The 25,251-nt window shown below is 48.6% G+C and overlaps 1 protein-coding gene across 3 annotated transcripts; it reads right to left on the bottom strand.

The window, feature by feature from the left end:
• Positions 1-783: 783 nt before the first annotated feature.
• Positions 784-14,009, bottom strand: TBC1D21 (TBC1 domain family member 21). Of its 3 annotated transcripts, XM_065872133.1 has the most exons (11): positions 13,831-13,890; positions 7,060-7,167; positions 6,818-6,921; positions 5,813-5,907; positions 5,191-5,301; positions 4,978-5,078; positions 3,944-4,040; positions 3,492-3,592; positions 2,105-2,221; positions 1,332-1,415; positions 909-941 (listed from the first exon to the last, which is right to left on the bottom strand). In XM_065872133.1, exons 1-11 carry the CDS (start codon positions 13,888-13,890, stop codon positions 909-911), a joined length of 1,011 nt encoding a protein of 336 aa, XP_065728205.1. The 3 variants fall into 3 exon arrangements, with proteins under 3 accessions (XP_065728208.1, XP_065728205.1, XP_065728207.1); XM_065872136.1 differs by lacking the exon at positions 5,191-5,301 and having other exon boundaries at positions 784-941; positions 13,831-14,009; XM_065872135.1 differs by lacking the exon at positions 7,060-7,167.
• Positions 14,010-25,251: the final 11,242 nt, after the last annotated feature.

Raw genomic sequence — 25,251 nt, 5'->3', positions numbered from 1 at the left:
GGCTCTGCACGTGTGTGTGTGTGTGTGCGCGTGTATACACACTTGCCAAGCAGCTATGGGGATGGGGGCACCTGGCCAGCCCCCTGTCTCTCTGTTGGTTCGGCCCCTTCTGGCCAACCTTCATGTCTGTCTTCAGGGTACCCCTCAGAGCATGGGCAGGCAGGGCGGGGGGCCCGGGGCTGGGGCACAGTCTGGGGAGAGCGGGTGGCAGGCACCGCTGCTCCAGGGAGAGTCTGCACTGCCCGAGTCAGGGAAAAGATGGCATTCTCTGGAGAGATTAAGTCAGCAAAAGAGAGTTTAGTTTGAGGCGGCATCCAGGCTGAGAAATGAAGGTGCAATTGTGAGGGGGCTTTGAAACCAGGAGGGGAGTCGCTTGCTAGCCAGAGATTTGGGCTGTGACCTTCCACAGATTGCTGGGGAGGCTCTGGAAAAACAATGTCACGTGAGACTGGTACCTTGGGAGTAAGGGGAGCCATGGGGTCGGGCCCTCCTCTCCGGACCAGGGATAGAGCAAGCCTGTTAGACACGCCCATTCCTTCCACAGGAGGCAGCCGGCTCTCAAGGTCGGTTATACCCTCAACCATTTGTTTCCTGGTGCAGAACCACTGCAGCCTTGGAAAGCCCTCAGCCACTGAGGGATGGCTGACCAGCACAATCTCCTCCCAGTGTGTGCCCTCTCTCTAGCCCTCGCAATCTCTCGTCTCGTTAAACAATCCTGTCTCTGCTCTTATGCGCCCCCCCCGGGAAACACACTGCTTACCATGAACCATGACTCCAGGAGGCTGTTGCTGTCACAGCTGTATTACCTACACCCTCACCCGAACGCCCCATCGGACTTGATCCTGACCTCGCGGCTGAAGCACCACCTCATTCTGTCTGTTGAGGGCGTCTGTCCCTTGTGAGTATCCTCAGAGAAAGAAATCCTTTAATGGCTGAGGAACCTGGGGGAGAGGAAGGTTCCGGCAGGTAGAGGCAGACAGACATTGGTGTGTCGCTCTCAGCTCTCATTCTTCGCTTCATTCAGCCAGTGACATTCTCCTGAGCCGCTGGGTGCCCCGCCCTGTGCCCAGATCGGCCGGGATGGACGCAGGGAACGAGGGAAGAGGGCCATGTTCTCGGGAAGCACAGTCTATCTACTTGGGGAGGCAGGAGTTACACAGGCAAACCTGTGAGCAGTCCATGCAGAGCAAGCCCTGCGGGTTGGTGGCAGAGAACATAGCACAAGCTGTGTCCCTGAAGTTGAATACACCTGCCATGGGCTGGGCTTGGGAGACTGGGGAGGGCTTCTTGGAGGAGGAAGGGAAGGAGGACAAGTATTCGGGGTAACTTACATCCTTTTGGATGAGCTCCGCGTAGGCTGTGCAGGCAGCGGAGACCAGCTCAGCAACATCAAGGTCTATGAGGTTGTTGCACGCCTGTGTGCCGGGAGAAGGTGGGGCGGAATCAGGTCTCCCCGGGCACAGGCAGCGACCTGACGCTTCAAGGGGACAAGACCGCTGCTCACGGCAGTCACTGGGGCCAGCTGATCTCCCCCACCACCAGCTTGGCACACTGCCTGAAATTGTACCAATGGAATTTTCTCTATTGGGAAGATGGTAAATGCAGTTTTCATTCTGGGCTCTAGGGAGTCCTGGGGTTCCACCGAGCGTTTCATGGGCTTCTAGGAGGACTCATTTTATGATTGGGGTGCTCTCCAAGATGTTTTTGACAAAGCCTTCAGCTGCTTTTTAGAATTGTTGGAAAATTCCAGGTCTTTTGTCACAGGAGGACCCTAGGGCCAAAGAGTTAACTGTCAGTCTGTCAAGCCTAAAGCTTAAGAACTGTTCAGGGCCTCAGTTTCCCCATTTGCTGAACACGGGTGATGACGATGATGAGCGTTATGGCCCCTCTGTGTCAGGCTTGTCATGAGGCTTAAACAAGCTGGTCTCTAAAAGCACACAGCACAGTGTTCGGGGTATGTCAGTCTCGTCACTATTCCTGCCCAGGGGCAAAGGGGCCACTGGAGTCCAGGGCCCCCGACCCAGGGACCTTCACCAGGGATGGTGTGGGTGTCGGGGGCCTCCAGGAGCCGGTGGGGCCGGGCCGGGCCCGAGGGTGCTCTCACCAGGAGGATGTCGTCGCCTGTCATGCTCTCCTGCAGCACCTGCTTGCGTACCATCTGCAGCATGCTGTAGGCCACCAGCACCTGGAAGTTCCTGCAGGGCTTCCCCGTCAGCAGGACCTGCAGAGGTGGGCGAGCCTCAGCCTGGCCTGTGGCCTGACACTGCAGACGCCTGTGGGGTGGTGCGGTACCCACCAACCACGTGGCCCCGTCCATCACGTCTGGGCCTTGCTGCCGACGTGCTCATTCATTCGGTCATTCGTTCATTCAACCTCTGGGGTTCTAGGCATGGTGCTTGCTGTTGGGGGACTCAGAGAAAAAGCCTTCAGGGAATTCACTAGAGAGAGGGAGGGAGGAGGGAGAGAGAATGAGAGAGGGAAGAAGGGAAGGAGGGAGGGAGCAAGACAGAAGGCGGGAGAGGGAGAGAGAGAGAGGGAGAATGCCAAGAATGACTGGGTAACTCTCTGTAGCTTTTTTTTTTTTTTTTTGCGGTACGTGGGCCTCTCACTGTTGTGGCCTCTCCAGTTGTGGAGCACAGGCTCCGGACGTGCAGGCTCAGCGGCCATGGCTCACGGGCCCAGCCGCTCTGCGGCATGTGGGATCTTCCTGGACCGGGACACGAACCCATGTCCCCTGCATCGGCAGGCGGACTCTCAACCACTGCGCCACCAGGGAAGCCCTCTCTGTAGCATTTGAATGGAGCTTTGGCAAAGCAACAGTTGATGGAAAGTCAACAATCCAGGGGTGTCACCAAAGGCCTGGCAGTGGTCATGGACTTGAGCATGGAGACCAGCAGGCCAGGAGGGAGGGGTGAGGTGGGGGGAGTTGATTTCCGAGGCACTGAATGTCAGGCTGAGCGGTGGGCCGGATCCTGCAGGCAGTGGCAGCCACTGGGCAGGGCAGTGATGGGCGGTGGGCCTGTTCCCGGGGAGGTTCATCTGCTGATGCCCCGGAGACTAGGGTCAAATAACTGCAGGTGCGACCTGTCCTTAGGGGCCCCTCCTTCTCCAGAAGTCAGGGCTCAGAAGAAGTGTGTGCTCAGGTGGAGGGGAAGGCCGAGGAAGAGGTGGCTGGGAAAGTGAGAGCAGAGTGAGGCCCCTTGCACAGGCAGGGTGGCAGGGAAGCTGAACGCAGGCCAGGCTTCCACTGCACAGGCCACGAGGCCCCTCTTGCCTGCGCTGCCCTGAGAAGGTACAGTGGTGGGATTAGATGGACAGATGGACCAACTGATGCTCTGTCATCTCCCAACAGGGCGGAAGCAGGCTCAGTGGCCCAATAAATCCCAGTGAACTCCATCCAAAGCCAGCAATCAATGGAGGCAAGGAAAAGGGCTTCCCTGCCACCTGCCCTAGGGGTAGGGTCTATCCTCTGCCCCAGAGGAGCGCCTCACCTCCCAGAGCCTCCAGACGTCGTCGAAGGACTTGAAGGCACGTTGAAAGTAGAGGCAGAACCAGGGGAAGAGGGACTGCACGGCCCCCGCACCCTTCCCTTCTGTGGGGAGAGAAGCAGGGTGCCAGCCAGGGGGCCATGGTCAGGGGAACAGGAGATAAAGCAAAGACAGACAGATGAGGCCAAACAACTGAGCACATAAACACACTGGGAAATACAAAAACCTGGGCTGTCACTTTTCCATCTGCCCTTGGAGACTGTTTGGGGTGGATTTTCAACTGTCCAGATTTCAACCCCATCCAGATGAACCCTCTCGCTGGGGCCCAAAGAAAAGACCAAATGACCTTGCTCCCTCTCACATGATTGGGCGCCACTGCCTTGGACTGGGTCCCGGCCCCCTCCCACGCCTGCCCTGGTGGGAGGACATGTAAGATGGCAGAGGGGTGCACTCACTTAGGTGCTCAGCAAACACGGGGTCCAGGACGTTGATCACACTGTTGAGCATGCCGAGGTTCTTGCCCACCCCAATGCTGATGACACAGCTGTGCTCCTGGGAAAGACGGGTGGGAGGGAGGGAACCCCTTGAAAGCGTCAGAAGAGTCCGTCTTGCTTCATCAACTCCCCAATTCTGGAGGCCCTGTGCGTGTCTGGCTCTGGACCGGGCACGTGTCTCTGTATGAGTCTGAGTGTCAGTGTATGTGTGTTTGCAAACACACATCATATCATGTCTGTGTCTGTGGTGTGTGTGTGTGTGTGTGTGTGTGTGTGTGTGTGTGTGTGTATGTGTGTGGTGGGCATGTGGAGATGTCTCAGGGGTGGCTCACAATGCAGTGAGACCAGTTATTCCTCCAGACACATGCCATGAGTCTGGACCAATCAGGACAAGGAAAGAGCAGTTTGCACATTGTTGCAGGGATGGAGAGAGGAATGGGGGTGGGTTCTGGGTAGCCTCTCACAGCTCATGAAGAAAGGCTTTCCAGAAAGGGAGTAATGGGGGGCAGTACCTTCAAAAGCCCTCCACCTCACAGTGTGGGGGGCGCCCTGGGGGGCTGGATGCAGGTCATGTGAAGGTAACTGTGGGAGACAAGACTGAAGACAGAGCCTTGAATGTCTGGCTGCGGTTTCTGGATTTTATTCTGGAGGCTGTGGGGAGCCGTGGAGGATTTGCAGGAGCAGAACCATGTTTTGGGAGGGTAATGCCAGGAGAAAGGTGGGTGAGCCTCACTGGGCCTTGCCAAACCTTTCAAGGTTTGACAAGAGCTGGACCCAGAGCATCATTACCCACCTTCTCAGTTCCAATGCTTGCCACCCCACAACCAGAACACACCCCACCGGGGTTGGCATTGTCCTTCTGTGGGAAAAGCTCCTCTGGGACTCAGAGGGCTGCTTCAGGGCTGGAGGAAATGGCTGGGGCGGCCAGTGCCTTCCGAACCTCAAGGGGTGGTTTGAGGAATGGGGGTGGTCCCTAAGCCAGGCTCCGCTCTCACCGTTTTCTGCAGGAAGAACTGGAAAAGCCAGAAGGTCTCATGGTCATGTTCCACCATCAGCTGGAAAAGCATCACCATCTCATGGAAGCCCTGCTGGTACTCTGGGGTGGAGGGGAGCTAGTGAGGAGGGGCAGAGCCTGGGCTTGGACAGGCCCTATCCCGGGAAGGGGTTGAGAAGAGGGGGCTGAAGGGAGACCCAGCCCTCTGGCGCACCTGCCTGGGTGTTGCAGACGTAACTCAGGAGCAGGAGCTTCTCCAGCCTCTTCTTATCAATAAGGACATTGCCCAGGGGGTCTTTGTCATAGAGTTTCTGGATGTCGTAAGCTAGGAGGGGGGCAAGGGATGGTGAGGCACCAGATCACCTCCAGCAGAAGGTCCATGGGTGAGTTTATTCCCCTCACTCCAAGAGGCTAGGACCCAGGACATCCTGGGAAGGGGGCCATGAAAAAGGTACATCAGCCCACCAGGCTTTGCCTCTCACCACAACCTGAGCTGCCTGGGCTTTTTCCCACCTCCGAATCTTTGACCAGGCTGTACCCTTTGCCAGGGATGTCCCACCCCCACCACCACCTATAATTCAACCTAGTTCGAGGCCAAGGGGAGAAGAGATGTAGACAAACAGCAGAAACAACATACACCCAGGGATACACAGTGCTGGGCGTCTAGGGGCAGCCAGTAGAGCCAGGCGGACAGACTAACCGAGGTTTAGCTGGCAAAATTCCTGGCACGTGTCAAGGCAGCTCCCAGGAACCAGCGCACAGATGTGACTGAGGTGGTGCAGGGATGACCTCCAACCCTCCCCTCTGCCCAGCACAGCCCACCCTCCTTGGCTCACCGATGTTATTCCGAGTCTCTATGAAGTTCCGGTGCAGGTTTTCCAGAAGGGGCTGAATCTTCTCGTACATCTGGCATAAGGCCTCGTAGTTCTTCCTGTGAGAACAGAACTGAGGCTGAACGAGGCAGCCTTCCCTTCCAGGCCAGTCGGGGTAACCCTGAGCAGTGCCCTCACCCAGGCAGTGCCTGCTACCTGTGCTGCCTCCCCTCTCCCCGCCTCTGCCAGCCCTAACCATCATCTGATGTCTGCCTGGAGTGCAGCGGGATGACAGGTTTAACCTCTGGCTCTGCAGTCTGACCACTGCACCTGGATCCTGGATCCACAACTTAAGTACTGGGTGTCTGCCACTAGGGTCAAGACTTGGGGATATCACCAGCCCTCTCTAAGCCTCAGTTTCCTTGTCTGTAGAATGGGGCTAACGCTAGCACCTATGCCTCAGAATTAGAAGGACTGGATGAAGCAATGTTTTGTGCCCATCATTAGAACGAGCTTAGGTGGTGTCGTGGGTTGAATGGTGACCCCCAAAGATAAGTCCATGCCCTAACCCCTGGAACCTGTGAATATGACCTTATTTGGGAAAAGGGTCTTTGCAGGTGTATTTAACTGAAGGATCTTCAGTTAAATACTGTGTTAAAGTTAAATCTTTAACTGTGAATCTTCTCCACCTCAAGAAGGCTGCACAGGCCTAGGGATGGCTGGGCTGGGCTGGGCTGAGCTGGGCGGTGGGGGGAGGACAGCTAGGAGGTGCTGGGATCCAGCTCAAGTCAGCAGAGTGAGGACTGGTAAACATGGCCGGGCTGGGGTGCGGGGTCGGGAGTGGGGATGGGGGAAGGTACCGATGCCCCCTGTACGTGGGCCCCGAGTCGGCAGAGCCGTGGGGATTTTGTCTCTTGGAAAGAGAAGTCCATTTGAAGGAAGAAGCTTGAACCTACCAGGCTGGGGTGGGCACCCCCTCCCACCTGCACCGCCAGCCACCCTCCCCTGACAGGATCTGAAACGTTCTACCTCCTTGTGCTGTCTACCATGAGCCGCTCATCCTGGGAACTCTGCCATGAGTAGTAGCCCGTAAGGAATTTCCAGGCTTCCGGCCTCACGAAGGGGTGCAGACCCTGGAGAGGGGTGGAGGTGAGAGGTCGTGGGCCTTCCAGATGCTTGCCAAAAGGGCCCCTCCCAATGCCATGCTTGTCCCCTTGCCTGCCCATGTCCCCCAGTTCCAGGGTGAGGCCAAGGGTAGCTGAGGACCATACCCTTTCCAGGATGTTAACACAAATGAAGTCTCGTGACTTGGCCAAGTGACCGTTCTCGTCAAAGAAGCCATCCCATTCCGTCTTGTCAATGGGTGGTTTTCTCTTCACCTGCCAAGGACAACCACCTCAGCCCTCTGTTAGGAACCTTTGGCTTTCCTTTAAGTGTGATTTTTAAGTGATATACTCTGGATTTTGCAATGTGAATCAAAGTTCACAGCCTCTGACTCACTTCTGGAAATTTATCCTGAGGAAATTACTGAAAATATATAGAAGAATGCTGCATGCACGGTCATTTTCATTGCACACCACTTACCAAAATGAAAAATGCAAGCACTCTCTAACTGTTGTGCAATAAGGCAATAGTTAAGTCAACTATGGCTTATAGGCTTAATGGACTATTGTGAGGTATTTAAATTGATGCTTACAAGGAAAGAATAATAATCCGGGAAAATACAAACGTTAACGGACAAAAAGCAGAAAACAAAGCTGTGTATTCAGTATCTACTCTCTCTGTGTACTATACTCCATACATCTGTTACATATTATAAAAGCTTCACATTATATACTCTTAGAGTGAATTAACCACTATAAAAATCCTGTTAGGGGGCTTCCCTGGTGGCGCAGTGGTTGAGGGTCCGCCTGCCGATGCAGGGGACGCGGGTTCGTGCCCCGGTCCGGGAGGATCCCACATGCTGCAGAGCGGCTGGGCGCGTGAGCCATGGCCGCTGAGCCTGCGTGTCCGGAGCCTGTGCTCTGCAGCGGGAGACGCCACAACAGTGAGAGGCCCGCGTACCGGGAAAAAAAAAAAAAAAAAAAATCTTGTTAGAAAAAAACCCTGAAAAAACCCACCTAAAAACAAAACAGTGATTATCTTTGAGTGATAGGATTATAAGTAATTTTCCCTTTTTTCTTATATTTTCAAACTTTTCTATAATAATATATACTGCTTTGATAATGGAAAAATATAAAACAAGCACTAATTAAACACATCCATGAGCTCCATTTTAGCTTTCCTAAAAGAGTAGAACAATGCATCACAAGGAATGGTTTCTGGTTTACATCAGGGGTGTGTGTGTGTGTGTGTGTGTGTGTGTGTGTGTGTGTGTCAGGGGAAAGTGAGTGCAATGCATACAAAGTAATTTAAAATGCTCATAAAACAATAATTAGGGGGTTGAATTCCTGTTGGAACAGGGGAAGATTCCTAGGAGTCTTGTATTGGAGAGAATATCTTGAAATGCCACATAGCAGACTTGAAAGTGTGCTGATGGACAGAGCTTGGCAGGTGACTAGACATATCTGATGTATATAACTCCCAACTTCCCATTAATATATACCTGAATGTGCACATGTGTGACTCAAATTTAAATTTGCATACGAGTCACCTGAGGATCTTCTTTAAACGCAGATTTTAACTCAGAAGGTTTGGAGTGGGGCCCAAGATGACACATTTCTAACAAGCTCCCAGGGCATTGCTGAGGCTGGTCCACTGACCACACGTGTAGAAAGGTGTTAGAAGTAAAACAGCACTGGAAATTAAAAATTCGAGCCCACAGGCCCAAATTGGGGATAATTTCCATTAACTCCATGTTCTATTGGGATGGACTGAGCAATACACTTTAATGACTCATACATGCTCCATCTTCTGAACCAAAATAGGACATATGGGCCCTAGAACGTACAAAAAATCTTGGCCTTCGCCTAACCTTGGGAAGCAGGGTCTGCCCTGGTGCCATGTCCCGACTGCATAGGCACTGTCACCTGAGCTGAGCAGAGCCAGGCTTCTGCCCCACTGACAGCCATCATGATCTCCCAACCTATACTCAGAGACTGCAACACTCAGCAGGAAGTAGAAGGGAACAGGCAGGGCGGGGCTGTGTCCTGGGATCCTTAATTGTAAAAGGGAATGCATGAACTTTAGGAATACATTTCCTTATGAATTTTAGTCAATTGATCAATTTCTACAATAAAGACAGTTGTGATTTTGATGGGGATTGCATTGAACCTATAGATCAATTTGGGAAAATTGATAACACTATTGAATCTTCTGACCCATGAACACAGTATATTTCTGCATTTATTTAGGTCTTCTTTAATTTCTTTCAGCAATGTTTTGTGGTTTTTGGCGTGTAGGTTATTCATGTATTTTGTCAGATTTATCCCTAAATGTCTCATTTTGGGGGATGCTACTGTAAAAGTGTTATTTTTAAACTTTCAACTTCCAACTCTTCATTGCTAGTATATACAGATACAGTGGATTTTTATGTATTGATCTTGTATCCTACAACCTTGCTAACCTCATTTATTAGTCCTAGTAGCTTTTTGGGTGTATCCATAGGATTTGTTACATAGGCCAATGATCAGCAATCTACAACGCATGGGCCAAATCAGGCCTCTAATCTGTTTTTTTAAATAAAGTTTTATTGGCACACAGCCATGCCCATTCACTCATTTGTTGTCTATGGCTGCTTTCATGCTACAATGGCAGAGTTAAGTAGTTACAACAGAGATGTATGGCACACAAAGACTAAAGTACTTACTATCTTGACCTTTACAGAAAAAGTTTGCTAACCCTGACATAGATGATCATGTTATCTGTGAATAAAGGCAGTTTCACTTCTTCCTTTCCAGGCTGGATGCCTTTTATTTCTTTTTCATGTTTTATGCACTGGCAAGAACTTCAAGGGCAATGTTGAATAAAAGTGGTGAGAGCAGACATCTTTGCTTTGTTCCTAATCTTAGAGGAAAAGCATTCAGGCTTTCATGATTCTGTATGATGTTAACCATAGGCTTTTTGTAGATGCCCTTTATCAGGTTGAGGAAGTTCCCTTCTCTTCCTAATTTGCTGAGAGTTTTTATCAGGGATGGATGTTCTGCATTTACTGAGATGATCATATGGTTTTTCTTTCTGTAGTTTGCTAAAATGGTAAATTATATTGAATTATTCTGAATGGTAAATCATTCCTTGGATAAACCGCGCTGGTGATGTATTATCCTTTTAATTTTTTAAATTTAAATTTTAATTTAATTTATTTTTTGCTGTGTTGGGTCTTTGTTGCTGAGCGTGGGCTTTCTCTAGTTGTGGCGAGCGGGGGCTACTCTTCGTTGTGGTACGTGGGCTTCTCATTGCGGTGGCTTCTCTTGTTGCAGAGCACGGGCTCTCGAGCACAGGCTCAGTAGTTGTGGCTCACGGGCTTAGTTGCTCTGTGGCATGTGGGATCTTCCGAACCAGGATTCGAACCTGTGTCCCCTGCATTGGAAGGCAGATTCTTATCCACTGTGCCACCAGGGAAGCCAAATCATTGGCTATTATTTACTACAGTTTTATTTAGGATTTTTGCATCATTGTTCATGAGAGATATTGGCCTATAATTTTGTTTTCTTGTAATGTCTTTGATTTTGGCATCAGGGTAATGTTGGCCTCATAGAAGAAGTAGAGATGTATTCCGGCTTTTCAATTTCTTAGAATAGTTTGTATAGAGTTAGTATTATTTCTTTCTTCAGAATTTGGTATAACTCACCAGTGAAGCCATCTAGGCCTGGAGTATTCTTTGTGGAAAGATTATTAACTGCAAATTCAATTTGTTATTAGATTGAAGGATAGTGTCAGAAGAAATTGTTTTATTTTTTACGTTTAAAATTAGAGATGTATAGGAATAGGACATTATCCTTTTAATTCACTTTATTATTTTTTATTTTATATATTATTTATATTTAATATATATAAATATATATTATTTATATTTATTTTTTATTTTTTTGGCTGTGCTGCACTGCATGATGGATCTTAGGCATGCAGGATCTTAATTCCCCGACCAGGGATCGAACCATGCCCCCTGCAGTGGAAGCGCGGAGTCTTAACCGCTGGACCACGAGGAAAGTCCCTCAAATTTACTTTAAAAAATAAAAACAAACCATACAGGAAACAACAAGGAATCAATAAACGCATAAAGCATAAAAATGATAGAAATCCAAAGAAATCGATTATGGAAATAAATGCTTAAATTCTCTTATTAGTTGTAAACATTTAAAAAGCACTGATGATAGTCTAAGCACTTTATATTTACCAACCTTCTAATCTTCACAGCCACCTATGAGGTAGGAGAGGTTGTTACACTGTTTTATGTATTAGGGAACCAGAGCCCTAGAGGGTTAATTAGTATATTTGAAGTCGTACAGTAAATATCAGAGCTGAGATTTGAACCCTGAGCTGTTTGTTTGTTGCAAGAGTCAGGGAGCTTAACCCCAACGCCATGCCACCAGGGAGTGTAAAAGACAAGAAATTTCAGTTTGAATAAAAAATATACGCCCTACATACGCTGTTAACAAAAGGTATACCTTAAAATGAAATGCCATGGAAAGATTAAAAATAAATGATGAACAAAGTTATGAAAAAAGGGTTGAACACAATGAAAGTGGCAAAGTAATCAAAGTACTATGCACAGAACACTATAATAAAAGATATGGCATCAACGTAATAAGGCAGAGCTAATCGGAAACATCGCAAGAAGGCATCTGCTGAGTGCTCGGACAATTTGCATTACTAAACCTCTACCTGCAACAATTGGCCACCTGCCTACTTTGCCAGGGCTGAATTTGTTTATAAAAAGCCACTGACTTCTCCTTCCAGCAAACTCCGCTTCTCTCTGCCCAGCCACTTCCCTGAATCTCCCCATACCCGAGCAATCTACGGGCCACCCACCAGAGCATTTAAGACATTTGCTAGCAAGCAAAGGACAAGCACAAAAAGCCTGACCACCTGCAGAGGGCTACAGTGGTGTGTGTGTGTAGGAATTTCCACAGGAAGTCCCCTTCCTCTCTTCACCAGTACATCCTCACCTCCTGTCTATGCCTAAGATCCGTCATGCAGTGCAGCGCGGCCAAAAAAACTAAAAAAAAAATAATAAAGTGAATAGAATCTGTATCTGGGGTCCTTCAAAGTAAAGGAGGTGGTCATCTCAATGGCCACTCAAATCCGTCTTCATCCTCCTATATTCCTCCATTCCTTGCTCCGCCAACCTATTAACACCCTGCCCACAATCTGGGTACAATGACCTAGTCGTCCAGGAGGAGACCCTGGTAGTCCTTGAGGTGCTGGGTACTCTTCAGCTCTGCAGTAGCGCCTTTCCTAGTCCCCTGGGAAGGGTACTGCTAGGTAGGGCAGGTGTGGAAATCTCCTCCCACCTTTGTGGTGTGCCTAAGCATGTTAAAGCTCTCCACGGGCAAACCTGGGGGAAGCTTGGCCATGCTTCCTCTGGAAAAGGGGTCCAGAAGTGGGAGCCTTAAATGGTTCAGCCTCTCTAACAGCTGCTAGCAGCCTTGGCTACAGGCATACATCTTTCTACTCTCCTTCCCCCTCTGCATCACTGGGTTTAAGAATTTTCTCCAGTATTTGTTAGTAAAATAAGAAAGCCACTGGAGGATAAGGAAAACTTTCTATGAGGGTTTTTGATGCCGTGTTCCTCTGAATACTCATAGCAACAGAGCCCTCAATAAAGCCTGAGTTCATCTGAGGGATAAGACATACTCCCAACAGTAACCATGTCAGTGATTCTTACCAAGGGGAGAGGGTGTGGCCCAAGGAGGGCAGGCATATTAATAGTAGAAAGCTTGGGGAGGATGTGTGCAACTTGAAAATTATCTGGGTGATTATTAGCAACCCAGGTGTGGAGGGTATATCATCAGTATAGCATAGTTATCTTAAAAATAGCTTAAAGCAACAGTGGTTCCCAAAGTCAGCTGCAAGTCAGAATCACCCAGAGGGCTTGTTAAACCACAGATTGATGGGCCCCATCCCCAGAGTTTCTGGTTCAGAAGATCTGGGGCTCAAGAATCTGCATTTCTTACAAGTCCCCATTTGATGTTGATACTGCAGACTCAGGCACCACTCTTGGAGAATCACTGATTTAGAAGATGGACTCCGCAGTTTGGGTTTAAATCCCAGCTCTGCCACTTACTAGCTGTGGGTCTGTAGGCAGGTTGCTTAGTCCCTCGGCCTCAATTTTCTCAAAGTGAAGCTAATAGCTTCACCCACCTCATAGAGTTATTATGAGACTGACTATAAATAGGGCATTTAGAACAGTCATTGTACCTAATAAATGCTATATGACAGTTTGTTATTTTATTTTTATCCTTCTCTAACTTCAGATAAATGAAGAGAGGTATAAAGAAAATTCGACTCAAGGCCTCGTGGTAATCTGCAATAGAGCAATAACATTTAAAACTCCGGGAGAGAGAGGCCTGTTTTTCATTGCTGCTTTTTTATGTGTCACTCTCTAAATCACTATGATTAATGAGACTTGAGATTGGTTAAGGTCATTATAATTAGTTACTATGATTTTGAAAAATATACTGTGTAGAAAATTTTATGACTGAGGCTGAATTCAAATGAATAGCGTATCATTAACCGGACATGGAACCGCCTACTAACAAAAGCATTACTGCCACCTGGTGGCAGCATACCAAAATTGTTGGCAAAAGCACCGTGGAAAATTCATCGGCATCTTTGAGACAACTTGCAGACCTAGACTCATTAAAGTTAGAATGTCACATACGGGGAAAAAGTAACACTGGCTTAGATAGAAGGGTAAAAACGAACCTGTGTTTTTCAGTCCTGTTGTCTGTAATGATGGTGAGACCAAGGTTTAACCTACCCTGCTCCACTTTCGAGGCCAGCTCAGGGTTCTGGTCCTTCCTACCCAACAGGGGAAAATGGCCCTAATGCAAACCAGAGGTTGGGGAGGGAGGGCCTCAGAGCTGAGGAAGAACACCCACCAGGATGAAGGAGGCCGACTGCCTGGCAGAGAGGCTGTTTTCAGGAGAGAGGGTGGTCATGGCCCCTGCTAGCTGTCTTCAAAGTAGCCTCTGACCAGAGCTCACTTGAAGCCCTAAGTGATGTTTTAATTAAGCAGGGGAAGGTGATCTTCCTATGTGTTGCATCCCCAGGAGGAACTGGGCCTATTCCGACCTCCCATACTTGAACAGAGCCAGCCACTGTGTGTCACAAAGCCCCTGGAATCCTCATCACAATGACCTTGGAACATGGGAGCACTCAGCTTTAGAGGTTAAGACACAACCCAAGAACCAAGGGGACTAAACCTCCCAGTCACCCAGGAAAACTATAGTCCTTACAGGATGTGCAGTGGGGGTTGGGATCAGAGGACATCAGGGTGCTGGGCTGGTCAGGGAGGGCTTCCTGGAAGATGTGAACCAGGAAACCTTTCTCTATCTCGGTATCTCCCTCCTCTGGGCTCCCTTCACTTGTTAACCCGCCAGACTAGTACCGAAACCTGGAGAACACCTAGAATGGGAACTTCAGATTTCTTGGGTGCCACTTTCAGAGACTCAGAATCAGAATGTCTGGGCTGGGGACCTGGGGAACTGTATTTTGCAAAACTCCCTGGGTGACTCGGATTAGGTATTTGGATGGTAGCTTCAAGGGGTAGAGATCAGTTTCATTTACCTTTATATCTAGAATGCAAAATACAGTGCCCAAGTGACTGAATGAATAAGTTAATTGAAGAGTAAATGAAGCTCTTAAATCTCATCTTACTTTCCTCTCTGTATATATTAGAGAGATTTCTATACATGCCCCATCTCCCCCCCTACCCTGAGTTCCTTTAGGCCCGGGTCAATGTCTGATTCTTGTGCTTTCCTCTCCCAGTGCCAACCCCACATCCTGGCACTTGGTAGGTGCTCAGTATTTGTTGAATGAATCAGGAACTGGCTCCTCTTGGCCTCAGCATCACCAGTTCTCCACCTTAAGCGTCGCTTGCATTTCTACTCAGGTCTCGGCCATTAAAGCCATCTGGCTCTAAAGCATCCTTAGTCATTAGGAGAGGATAGTAATTAGACCAACCGAACTGGAATCAGGAGCTTGGAGCTGGAATTTGGACTCTGACCTCAAATCTGGATGTTCCCCCATTCTGAGCCATGGATCCCCCAGCCATGAAATCAGAATACAGTCAACCTCTGGCGTGCACATCCTTATTAACATACCGAATCAGCGTCCATATGGAAGTCTTCAGTGGACACAATTCACTGTCTCATTTACTGTTACTGTTCTGCTAGCTTGCGACACTGCAGGAGGCCTTTTAAATCGAAACGCTTTATTCTCTGCCTCTCTCCACTACTCCATCCCAACCTAGGAAAGCGTGACAGCCTCTTCCCCTTGATCTGCTGCCCCTAGGTCTGCATGGACAGGAGGTGGGGCGGCTTTGAGTAGGGGAGGAGTGGAATAAGGACGGGGCAGCCTCTGACAGCAGGATGTCTTCCTTCTGAGTCTTCCAAAGCAAATGTCCGGAGCAGCAGGCATGGCGAGGGCATTACTCACCATTTGGGATTATCTATGCCTCTGTTCTTCCACATTAACAAATGTCGACAGCTGAGAATTCACTGTAATGTTGCCCTAAGAAGCTGAGGATCAGGTGGGGAGTTGGAAAATCTGAGTGCTAAATCCAAAGAGGCTTCTAAAATGAACATGATGGGCATAGGTCATCTACTGAACTTCCTTTCACCTCTGGCTCCCTATCTGCAAATTGTAGATAATAACCCTTCCCCAAATTAGCCGGTAGAGTTTAGTCATATTACAAAAGCCTCATAGCAACCACGTGGAGGCTTAATATTCAAACAGAATTGCAGGACCCTGTGCTGAAGCAAGAAGGGTTTTGATCCCTTTTTCTCCTTTTTCTGATTCTTCTAAGGGGTTTACCTGTGTCAATCTCATTTTCTTCAGGGCCGAATGGTCCTTACCATGTCCTTGTATTTGTATAATTGCCCAAATTCTTTAGTTTCTCCTGCATTACTTTTCTTTCATTCATTTCCCTCTCCCTGATGGGGACCCAGTTTTCTGTTTTAAATTTCTGTACATGGGGATTCTTCAGGGCACAAGAATCCCAGATTTTAACATATTCTTCGTGGTATTAGAGTGTGGGCAAAGGTTGGAGAGATTGAGAATTTGCATTAAAGTCCTGGGAGGGAGAAAACCTCCTAGCCCATCTTTTCTCTGAGGACTCCAGCTGTCCATGGGCTGCCTGCCGGAAAGAAGGAGGGCAGACTTGGAAGAGGGAGCTACTGTGGGAATCTCCTGGTTCCCCCACCAGCCTATTGATCTATGCTCTGCTCTACATTACATATTTATTTGCAAGTTGTAATGCTGATCTGTGGTACAGTTTTTCTGAGTTTCTTAACCAGAAGAAGTAGGCAAGGGAACCCCAGTGATACTGAAACATGCTTCAGTCTCCTGTATAGAAATGTTGAGAGGTGAGAGGTGCCTGGGGAAGACTGTCTCATCTCAGACATACAGTGTTCATGCGTGAGAAGGCTCGTGGGCTTTGATGCCAGAAAAACCCAGGTTCAAATTCTGACCCTGCCACCCGCCCATCATGTGAACTTGGTCCCACCTGTTGGGAAAGGCCATCTTGTGCATGCCATCTTTCCACCCCTGCTTGGCCATGTATGAGTGGGCCTTGAGCCTGGAACACTTCCTTGTCAAGAAGTAAAGGGCTTCCCTGGTGGCGCAGTGGCTGGGAGTCTGCCTGCTGATGCAGGGGACGCGGGTTCGTGCCCTGGTCCGGGAAGATCCCACATGCCACTGAGCAGCTGGGCCCGTGAGCCATGGCCGCTGAGCCTGCGTGTCCGGAGCCTTGTGCTCCACAATGGGAGAGGCCACAACAGTGAGAGGCCCGCGTACCGCAAAAAAAAAAACAAGAAGTAGGGAGCCCTCTCAGGCTGTGCTGGATTTATCACCTCGTGTGGAGATGTCTTTCCCTGCTCTAGATTCAGCATATGCTCCTTTGTTCTGTTTGGGTGTGTGCGTTGCACAGCGCCTGGCCAATCCCAGCACAGTATCTCCGCCTGGCAGGGAGGGAGGGGGCTCTTTGTGAGGCCCTGGGGCACCAATGCCTACTACTGAAGCTGATTCTGCTGTCGCTTCTCCATGTGAGTAAAGCACTGTTCCCTCCAGTGCCTGTGTGAGTTGTGTCTTTCTTGGTGGCCCTGACACTTGCAGACCACGGAGCGGGTTGACATTCTGGGATGCTGGTGGCAGGCATTGCTGTGCTGTTTGTTCTCGTCTACGCAGTGGGACTCCTCCCCTAGAGGTAGTAACAGGTGTCGTTTGTTTAACACCGTCTCTTACTCTTTCTGAGTCTCAGCATCATATGTCCTGGGGCAGGGGGATGATAATACCTCATGGAACAGGAGGGTAAGTGAAGCAGCGTGTATAAAGAGCCCGGCATGGGCCGGGAGCCCAGGGCACAGGAGTGGTCATGAACCTTGGCATCACCATTAGTATTACCAATACCCAGGACGTGTCTGTAAAAATCCCTATGAACTAGACTTGAGTCAAGATGCCATTGCTTCCAGGAGGCTTGCAAGAACACCAGTTCAAAAGTTCAAAGATTCTGTGAGCCAGACAGTTTCTGTCTCTCTGCCTTTCTCCAGGAACCTGAGGACCACGGTTGCTATAAAAGCAGGGTGAGGCCAGTATTAGAAACTGAGTTCAGTTCCCTTCATGTCAACACAACACGACACAACTCTGTGAAATGTGATGCGCCAGGTCCCTGTAACAATTAACAGGTAGCCCCCTTCAAAGGACACCTACCCATGACTGTCTAGTCTGGGGCATGCTACTTCTTGGTATAAATTTCATGCATCCTGATTTTATTTCACTGCAAAGTGCCGACAATCTTTTATGCTAAAGCAGTACTTTTCTCTTTGCCCCTCCCTGTGGGGAACCAGGATAAGTTTAGATTTTCGGCAGCAGGTTTTCTGCCCTCGCCTCCACGAAGTGCGGTATTTCTGACAGTGCTGGAGACAGCTGCACGTCATGTGTCACTAGCGGGAGGCGAGCAGAGGGCTGGGGGGCTGGGGGGCTGGGGGTGGAGACGGCTGTCTTCTGAGCCTGTGGTTTTGGAATTCCCCAGAGCAATAGCCAGCCCAGCCTGAAGTCCCCGGAGCTACTTGGAGTGCCACGGGGTTATTTGCTGCATTTGGGGCCATCACCATCATCTTGGGAAGCCCTCACTTGCTCTACCCTTCCCCTCAGTCAGTTGAAGATGACAGCTCTATCACCTTGAATCCAGTTATCATGCATGCCAGGAATACCCCATAGGAGCAACTCTGGGTAAAAGCCACTGCAGTCAGCAAAAGAGAGGCACTCAGCCCTGGGTAGCTGAGTCCCCACGAGCTCCCTCCTGCTCTGAAGGGGTCTTGCTCCTTAGGGGTCCTTGTCGTCGTTCTCCCTGACTCCTGCCCCGTCAAGGCTTAGAGGGGTTATTCTCCAGCAGCTCCAGGGGAGCTTCTCTAGGCCAGGACCTGTTATTTCCTCTGCCCACCCCCTTCCATTCTCCCCATCAGGAGTCATGGATCTTAAGTCCAGGAGTATAAAGCTCCTTTTGTGAAGTGAAGGCTTATCTGTGGGTTTGGGGAGAAATGAGCCCGTTCTTCCCTCTTGCTAGGATAATCTATAGATGAGAATGGGAGGAGAGAAGCATTAGTTTTAGAGTCAAGCAGACCTGTGCTCAGATCCCAACCTTACAACCTGCTTGCTGTGTGACCCAGGACAAGTTATTTAATTTCCCAGGCTGTTTCCTCACCCGTACAGTGGGGAAACACGATCTATTTCACCGAGCACAGGACTCTGATTCTCAGTGAGACCAGGCTGCGTTTTTCATGCTGCCCCGTTCACTGCTCATTCAGCCTCCAAAAGCCCCCTCTTGTCCCTGGACATCCCGACCACAGCTGCCTTTTATAGGGCACTTGCTATATACCTCAGGGGAGGTGCTTCATATACGTCAGTGCCAACCTTGACCACCCTGTGAGGGCAACAGAAGTTACTTGCTTGGGGTCACCCAGTTAGTAAGTGGGGAGCCAGGAACCTCCTAGCTCTGCCTAGCCTGGCTACTGGCCAGGCCAGCTCTGCGTCACATCAAGCTGCCTCCCTCGGCCTGTGGGCAGAAGTGGGCATATTTGAACACCTTGCTGGCTCAGGCGACTGTGAGCCCAGAGCCCAGTGGGGAGGAGGGAGCTCGCTTTACCTCCTTGTCCAGACTTTGAAATAGTCATTCAATCCAAAACAGAGTGTGTGGTGATGGCTGGACGAGACAGTGGGGCAGTGTTACAACCTAGCATGAAAGAGGATGGAGAGAGTGAGATGGAGAGGAAAAAGGACAAGGAATTCCAGCAAACTCCAGGGACTGCTAATGGAGAGAAATAATGCGGCTGATTATATCTCTGAAGGCTATCTGTTCCAAAATGAATTTTGAATGAAAAAATAATGCATTTTCCCTGCAGCTTAAATCCAAGAAAGAAAGGAATGGGCAGCATCTCCCAGTGCAGGCAAGAGCCGCTGTGTGCGTCCAGTGGTGCCTCTGACCACTTCACCTGAGTCGCTTCCCAGCATCCTTGTCCCTAGGGTGCCTGCAAAGCAGGCAGAAGCCACAAAAACAAGCCGTGGGAACCTTGTACACCCAGGGCTCCAGGAACAGCAGTGTGGACTGAGACCTGTAAGTCTAACTCCATCACCCCGTCAAGGCTTAGAGGGGTTATTCTCCAGCAGCTCCAGGGGAGCTTCTCTAGGCCAGGACCTGTTATTTCCTCTGCCCACCCCCTTCCATTCTCCCCATCAGGAGTCATGGATCTTAAGTCCAGGAGTATAAAGCTCCTTTTGTGAAGTGAAGGCTTATCTGTGGGTTTGGGGAGAAATGAGCCCGTTCTTCCCTCTTGCTAGGATAATCTATAGATGAGAATGGGAGGAGAGAAGCATTAGTTTTAGAGTCAAGCAGACCTGTGCTCAGATCCCAACCTTACAACCTGCTTGCTGTGTGACCCAGGACAAGTTATTTAATTTCCCAGGCTGTTTCCTCACCCGTACAGTGGGGAAACACGATCTATTTCACAGTATTGTTGTGAGGTTTAAATAATGTCTGTATAGTGCTTAGTACAGTGTCCGGCAGTCTGAGCAGTTGTTTGTGGTGTTATTATTTGCTCCAGAGCACATCCAGGCTAACCTTGGACCTCCCAAGAAACTCTCTTCCGGGACTCCCACCCCCAGCCTCAGACAGCCCCGCTTACCTGGTGTGGCCACCTGGGCCAGGCATCAAGGACCACAGGGACAGCTGGGATCACTGAGCCTGCTGCTGACCCTTGACCTCAGATAGGCTGTTTGGTCAAAGGCCTAGCTTGCCCTCTGGTGCAGAAGAGGCAGCAAGTCCCGAGCCAGCAGGAGGCCCCTCCAGGCAAAAGAGAAGTGACCAAGACGCTCAAAGGCCCATGGGTGCCCAGTCCACGTTGCCCTCGGGGCAGACAGACCCCTGCGTCGGTGCTCTATAGCCACACCCTCACCCCTCGGTGGGCTCACACCCTTGTCACTCATTCTCCTACACGACAGCTCCAAATGACGCACGACACCCCTCAAATCCAGGAGTACACGAGCACCCCTAAACTGCAGCATCCCAGGCTTCAGCATTCACTCTCCCACACAGTCACACCCACGGAAACACAAACAGCCCCATCAGTGAGCAGGCAAACCCACATGCCATATATGCCGCACACACGTACATTCCCCAAAACACAGCACAAAGTCAATCCAGGGCACCTCACTTCCCTGTGAGACTTGCCGTCTAAAGTGTGTACTGCAAAGTGCATGTGTATATGTGTGTGCACGCAAACACACCCACACCCACAGGAGAACACACCTGGGCAGGATGCCGGGGACCTCGTCAGTCCTGGCAGCAGATCACAGACAGTTCCCATCCCAGAGAGAGCCCAGGCTGAGGAGGCCAACGAGGGGTGGCGGTGGGCAAAGGGCTTACTCTGGGGACTTCCTGGAGGGCAGAGTTTACGAGGAACAGGGCACAGCAGGAGGACCCCAGGTGCCTGGAGTGACGGAAGGGGACATGCTGAGCTGGGACCTGGGGAGGTAAAGGAGGATCCTGCAGATCTAGTCCTACAGAGGCAGAGAGGACGTCCCAGCACACACCAGCACCTCACAAAGCAGGCAGGCCGGAAATATTCCTTTCCCACCTATTCTTTCCCTTTTCTGGAACAATTCTATCCTCCACACCCCGGGAGACTCTGAGAGCGCTGACCCTGACCTAATGAGTAGGTCCATGGTTGTTCTGGAGACCAGATACAGGAAGCTAATTACTGGGATTCTCAAAGGCATGCCTAAGCAGTGTTCTGCTTGGAGGATCAAGACTCCTGCAGCCTCTGTTCTCCGTCTTTGGGGCCTGCTCTGGGGGGCAGAACATGAGTGGAGGATCTTAATTCCTCTGTGTCTACAAGTCTTTCACTTGCCCAGCTGGGGAGGGGCTGCACCTGCGTGGGCTAAGCCAGCATTCAGGGAGGAAGAGGCTTCCCAGCCCTAACCTAACTCACCAATCCAGTTTGATCATAAGCACGCAACACCCGGAGGTGGAAGTTCCCAGGACATTCCTCCTCCCACCGCCTACTCCTCCCCAGTCCTGTGCCCCACTCTCTTCTTCCCCCAGCCTTTCAGGGGCAACACCTGCAAGCTTCTCTGCCTTCTGTAATCCTTGAGCAGCTGGGGACAGTGCTGTTATGGGAATTGTTCCTCCCCTTTATGGGCAGAGCCCACAGACTCAGGATGCCGCTTTGCTGGCAGAGCAGCTCTTTCCAGTGATGGGATTATACAGAAAAGCATTTGACCAAGGACTTGGAGGCAGTCAGGGTCATGGGGGCAATTCTTCTGTGACAGGCTCTGAGAAAGACAATTCTACAGTCTGAACCCGCACTGCACCCTGACCTGGGCACAGGCTAGTCTTGATCACAGAGTTGTAAACTGAGCCCTGAAAAACATTTACAGCAACTCTGCTTCATAGATAGAGAAATTAAGCTCCAGAGTGGGGCAGTAACTTGCACAAGGTCACACAGCAAATCAAACGCAGACCTGTAAGTAAAATCCAGTCTCCTGCCTCCTGTCCTCGTATCTTTAGATCTCAGTAAAATGGGGTGTTTTAAAGCCAGCCTTTGAAGAAAAGAAGGGGGTGCACAGGTGAGGAGCGACTCTTGTGAAAGTTTAATGAGGCGTCGAGGAAGCTCTTACTTTCTGGGGTGTAGGCGTTCCTTTTCCTTCTCCTCCGCTCTGAGGTTGGGACAGGCGAAGGCCAGAAAGTGCCACGTTCTGCTCATCCCTCTCATCCTGGGGGTGGAGACGGAGTTGAGGGGAGGCGGCAGGCCTGGGTCAGGCATTGCCTTCTACTCTGGTCTTCTCTGAGAGGAGCAGCGGCTGCAGAAGCACGTGGTGCCACTGCGCAGCGAGGCTGAGATAAGGAGGAGGATTGATCTTTCTGCTGCTTCAGAGAGAATAGAAGCCACATCCCTGTCATGGCTGTTGATCAAAGTCTCTGCGGAGGATGATTTACGTGCCCTCCCCTCCCCACTCCAGGCCTGTGGAGGCAGGAGTACCACTCCTTGTCATGCTGAGGGCTTCCTCCAAGTCTTCCTGCAAACTAGACAGACCCCCTTCCAGCCAGGGTCCCACAGCAGCTACCAGGAGCCAGGGGTCCAAATTCCCCCTTCAACCTTTTCTCCAAGCAGCTCAGCCCAAGGTCATGGCCCAGTCTATGGGAACTCATATTATTGTACAGTTGTATTGTCCTCATTGGACAGAGGAGAAATTGAGGCATAGAGAGGTTAAGTAACTTGTCCAGAGCCACAGGCAAGTTAACCCTTGGGAAACCTCCATTCTTATGGGGCTTTGTCCTCAGAAAGTCCCCTATCTGATGGCAGAGGCATGCTTCTGCCTCTGGAGCTACTGGTTCACCTAGCACGTGTAGACCCCAGGAAGACTGTGAAAATAACCTCTGTGAAAAGGGAAGGAAGGATGGGCCCTACTTCTAAAATGTCTCATTTCAGACATCTAGGAAAATCCAAATTCTTTAACTTTACTTTGCCTCTCTGGTGGGACAGAATGCAGAATTTTCCTGCTCCCCCTGCCCCCATCTCCAACCCACACCTAACTCCATCTACCGGCAAATATGTGCCTTATGTGTGAAAATCCTTAATTGCTTGTCTTATCCATTAAATACGGTGCAAATTCCAAATTCCTTAGCCTAGCATTGAAGGCCCTGAAGAACTGTGAGACGCCACATGGCCTGTGGTTAAGAGTGTCATCTCCTGGACCAAACTTCCTGGGCTAGCATGCTAGCTCCTCAACCTCCTAGATTTTGGCCCATGGATTATTTAGAAGTGTGTTGTTTAATTTCTAGGATTTGGGGGATTTTCCAGATATCTTTCTGTTATTCATATCCAGCTTAATTCCATTATGGTCAGAAAACATGTGTTATATGATTTCAATTTTTTAAAATGTGTTAAGATTTGTTTTATGGCCTAGAATATGGTCTATATTAAATGAACGAAGAGCAACTTGAAAAAGATGTGCATTCTGCCTTTGGTGGTGGAGTCTCCTATATCCTTGCTGATTTTCTCTCTACTTTTCTATCAGTTCCTGAAAAATGAGTGTTAAAGTCCCCAAGTATAACTGGACTTGTCATTTTCTCCTTTTAGTTCTCTCAGTTTTCTGCTTCCTGTGTTTTGAAATTCTGTTGTTTGGTGCACACACATTTAGGATTATTACATCTTCTAGGTGAATTGCTCTTTTTATCATTATGGAATATTTCTCTTTATCCCTGATAAGTTTATTTCTTTAGGAGTCTACTTTGCCTGATATTTATATAGCCTTTCCAGCTTTTAAAAAAATTAATGTTTTATGGTATATTTTTTCATCCTTTTACTTTTAAACCTCTCAATATTTAAAGTGAATTTCTTATAGACAGTATATAGTTGAGTCTTAGTTTTTTAAATCTAACCTGATAATCTCTGTCTTTTAATTGTATGTTTAAACCATTTACATTTAATAGATTTATTGATATTGTTGGATTTAGTTCTACCATTTTGTTGTTTGGTTTTGATTTGTCCCCTCTGTTTTTCATTCCTCTGTTTCTCCATTTCTGCCTTCTCTTGGATTATTTCAATATGTTTTAACGTTCCATTGTTATTTCTCTGTTGGCTTTTTGAAATATCTTTTTGTATAGTTTTTTTAAGTGGTTGTTCTAGGTATTGTAATATATATACCTAACTTCTCATGGTGTACTTAGAGTTAATATTCTACCACCTCAAGTGAAATATATAAGCCTTGCAGCCACATAGATCCTTTCTCCCTCCTCCCTTTATGCTGCAGTTGTTAGAACTAGTGCATAATTATACACTGAAAACCACATCAGGCACTGTTATAATTTTTGCTTTCAACAGTCATACACAATTTAAAGGATTTAAGGGGGGTGGAAATAGGCTATTATAGTCACCCAGTTATTCTCATTTTTGTTTCTTTTCTTTTAGTCCTAAAATTCCAAGGTTCCTTCTGATATCATTTCTCTTTCTCTTAAAGAACTTCCTTTAATGTTTCTTTTAGAGCTGGTGTGCTAGCAATGAATTCTTTTAGTTTCCTTCAACTAAAAATGTCTTTATTTTGCCTTTAAAAAGATATTTTCACTGGATATAGAATTCTGGGTTGACAGTTCTTTTGTTTCAGCACTTTAGAGATGGTGTTCCACTGTCTTCTGGCCTCCACGTCTTCTGATAAGAAATCTGAAGTCATTTTAATTATTGTTCCCATATATGTAATGTATTGCTTTCCTCTGGCTGTTTTCAAAAATATTTTCTTTATCCTTGTGTTTAGCAGTTTGATTAAGATGTATTTGAATCAGGTTTTCTTTGAATTTGTCCTTCTTTTAGGGTTTGCTGAGCTGCTTAAATCTATAAATTTATGTCTTTTCACCAAATTTGGAAAATGTTCAGCCATGATTTCTTCAATATTTTCTGCACCAAGCCTTTTCTTCGATCTTTCTGGGACTCCAGAGACATGAATGTTAGAGCTTTTGCTGTTATCCCATAAGTCCCCAAAACTCATTCATTTTTTCCCCAGATTTTTTCTGTTTTTCAGATTAGATAATTTCTATTAATCTATTTTCAAGTTCACTGACTCTTTCCTCTTCATCTCCATTTTGCTATTGAGCTTATAGACTGAATTTTTTATTTCAGTTATTGAATTTTCAGTTATAATGTTTCCATTTGGTTCTTTTTTATAGGTTTCATTTCTTCCCTAAGAATTTCTATCTTCCCAATTATTTCAAAATCATTCTTTCTTACTTCATGGACTATAGTTATAACAGC

The sequence above is a fragment of the Phocoena phocoena genome, chromosome 2, assembly GCF_963924675.1.
Source record: "Phocoena phocoena chromosome 2, mPhoPho1.1, whole genome shotgun sequence".
NCBI classification, from domain to species: domain Eukaryota; kingdom Metazoa; phylum Chordata; class Mammalia; order Artiodactyla; family Phocoenidae; genus Phocoena; species Phocoena phocoena.
The sequence above is the reverse complement of the archived record's forward strand: the minus strand, read 5'-3'. Positions and strand labels throughout refer to the sequence as shown.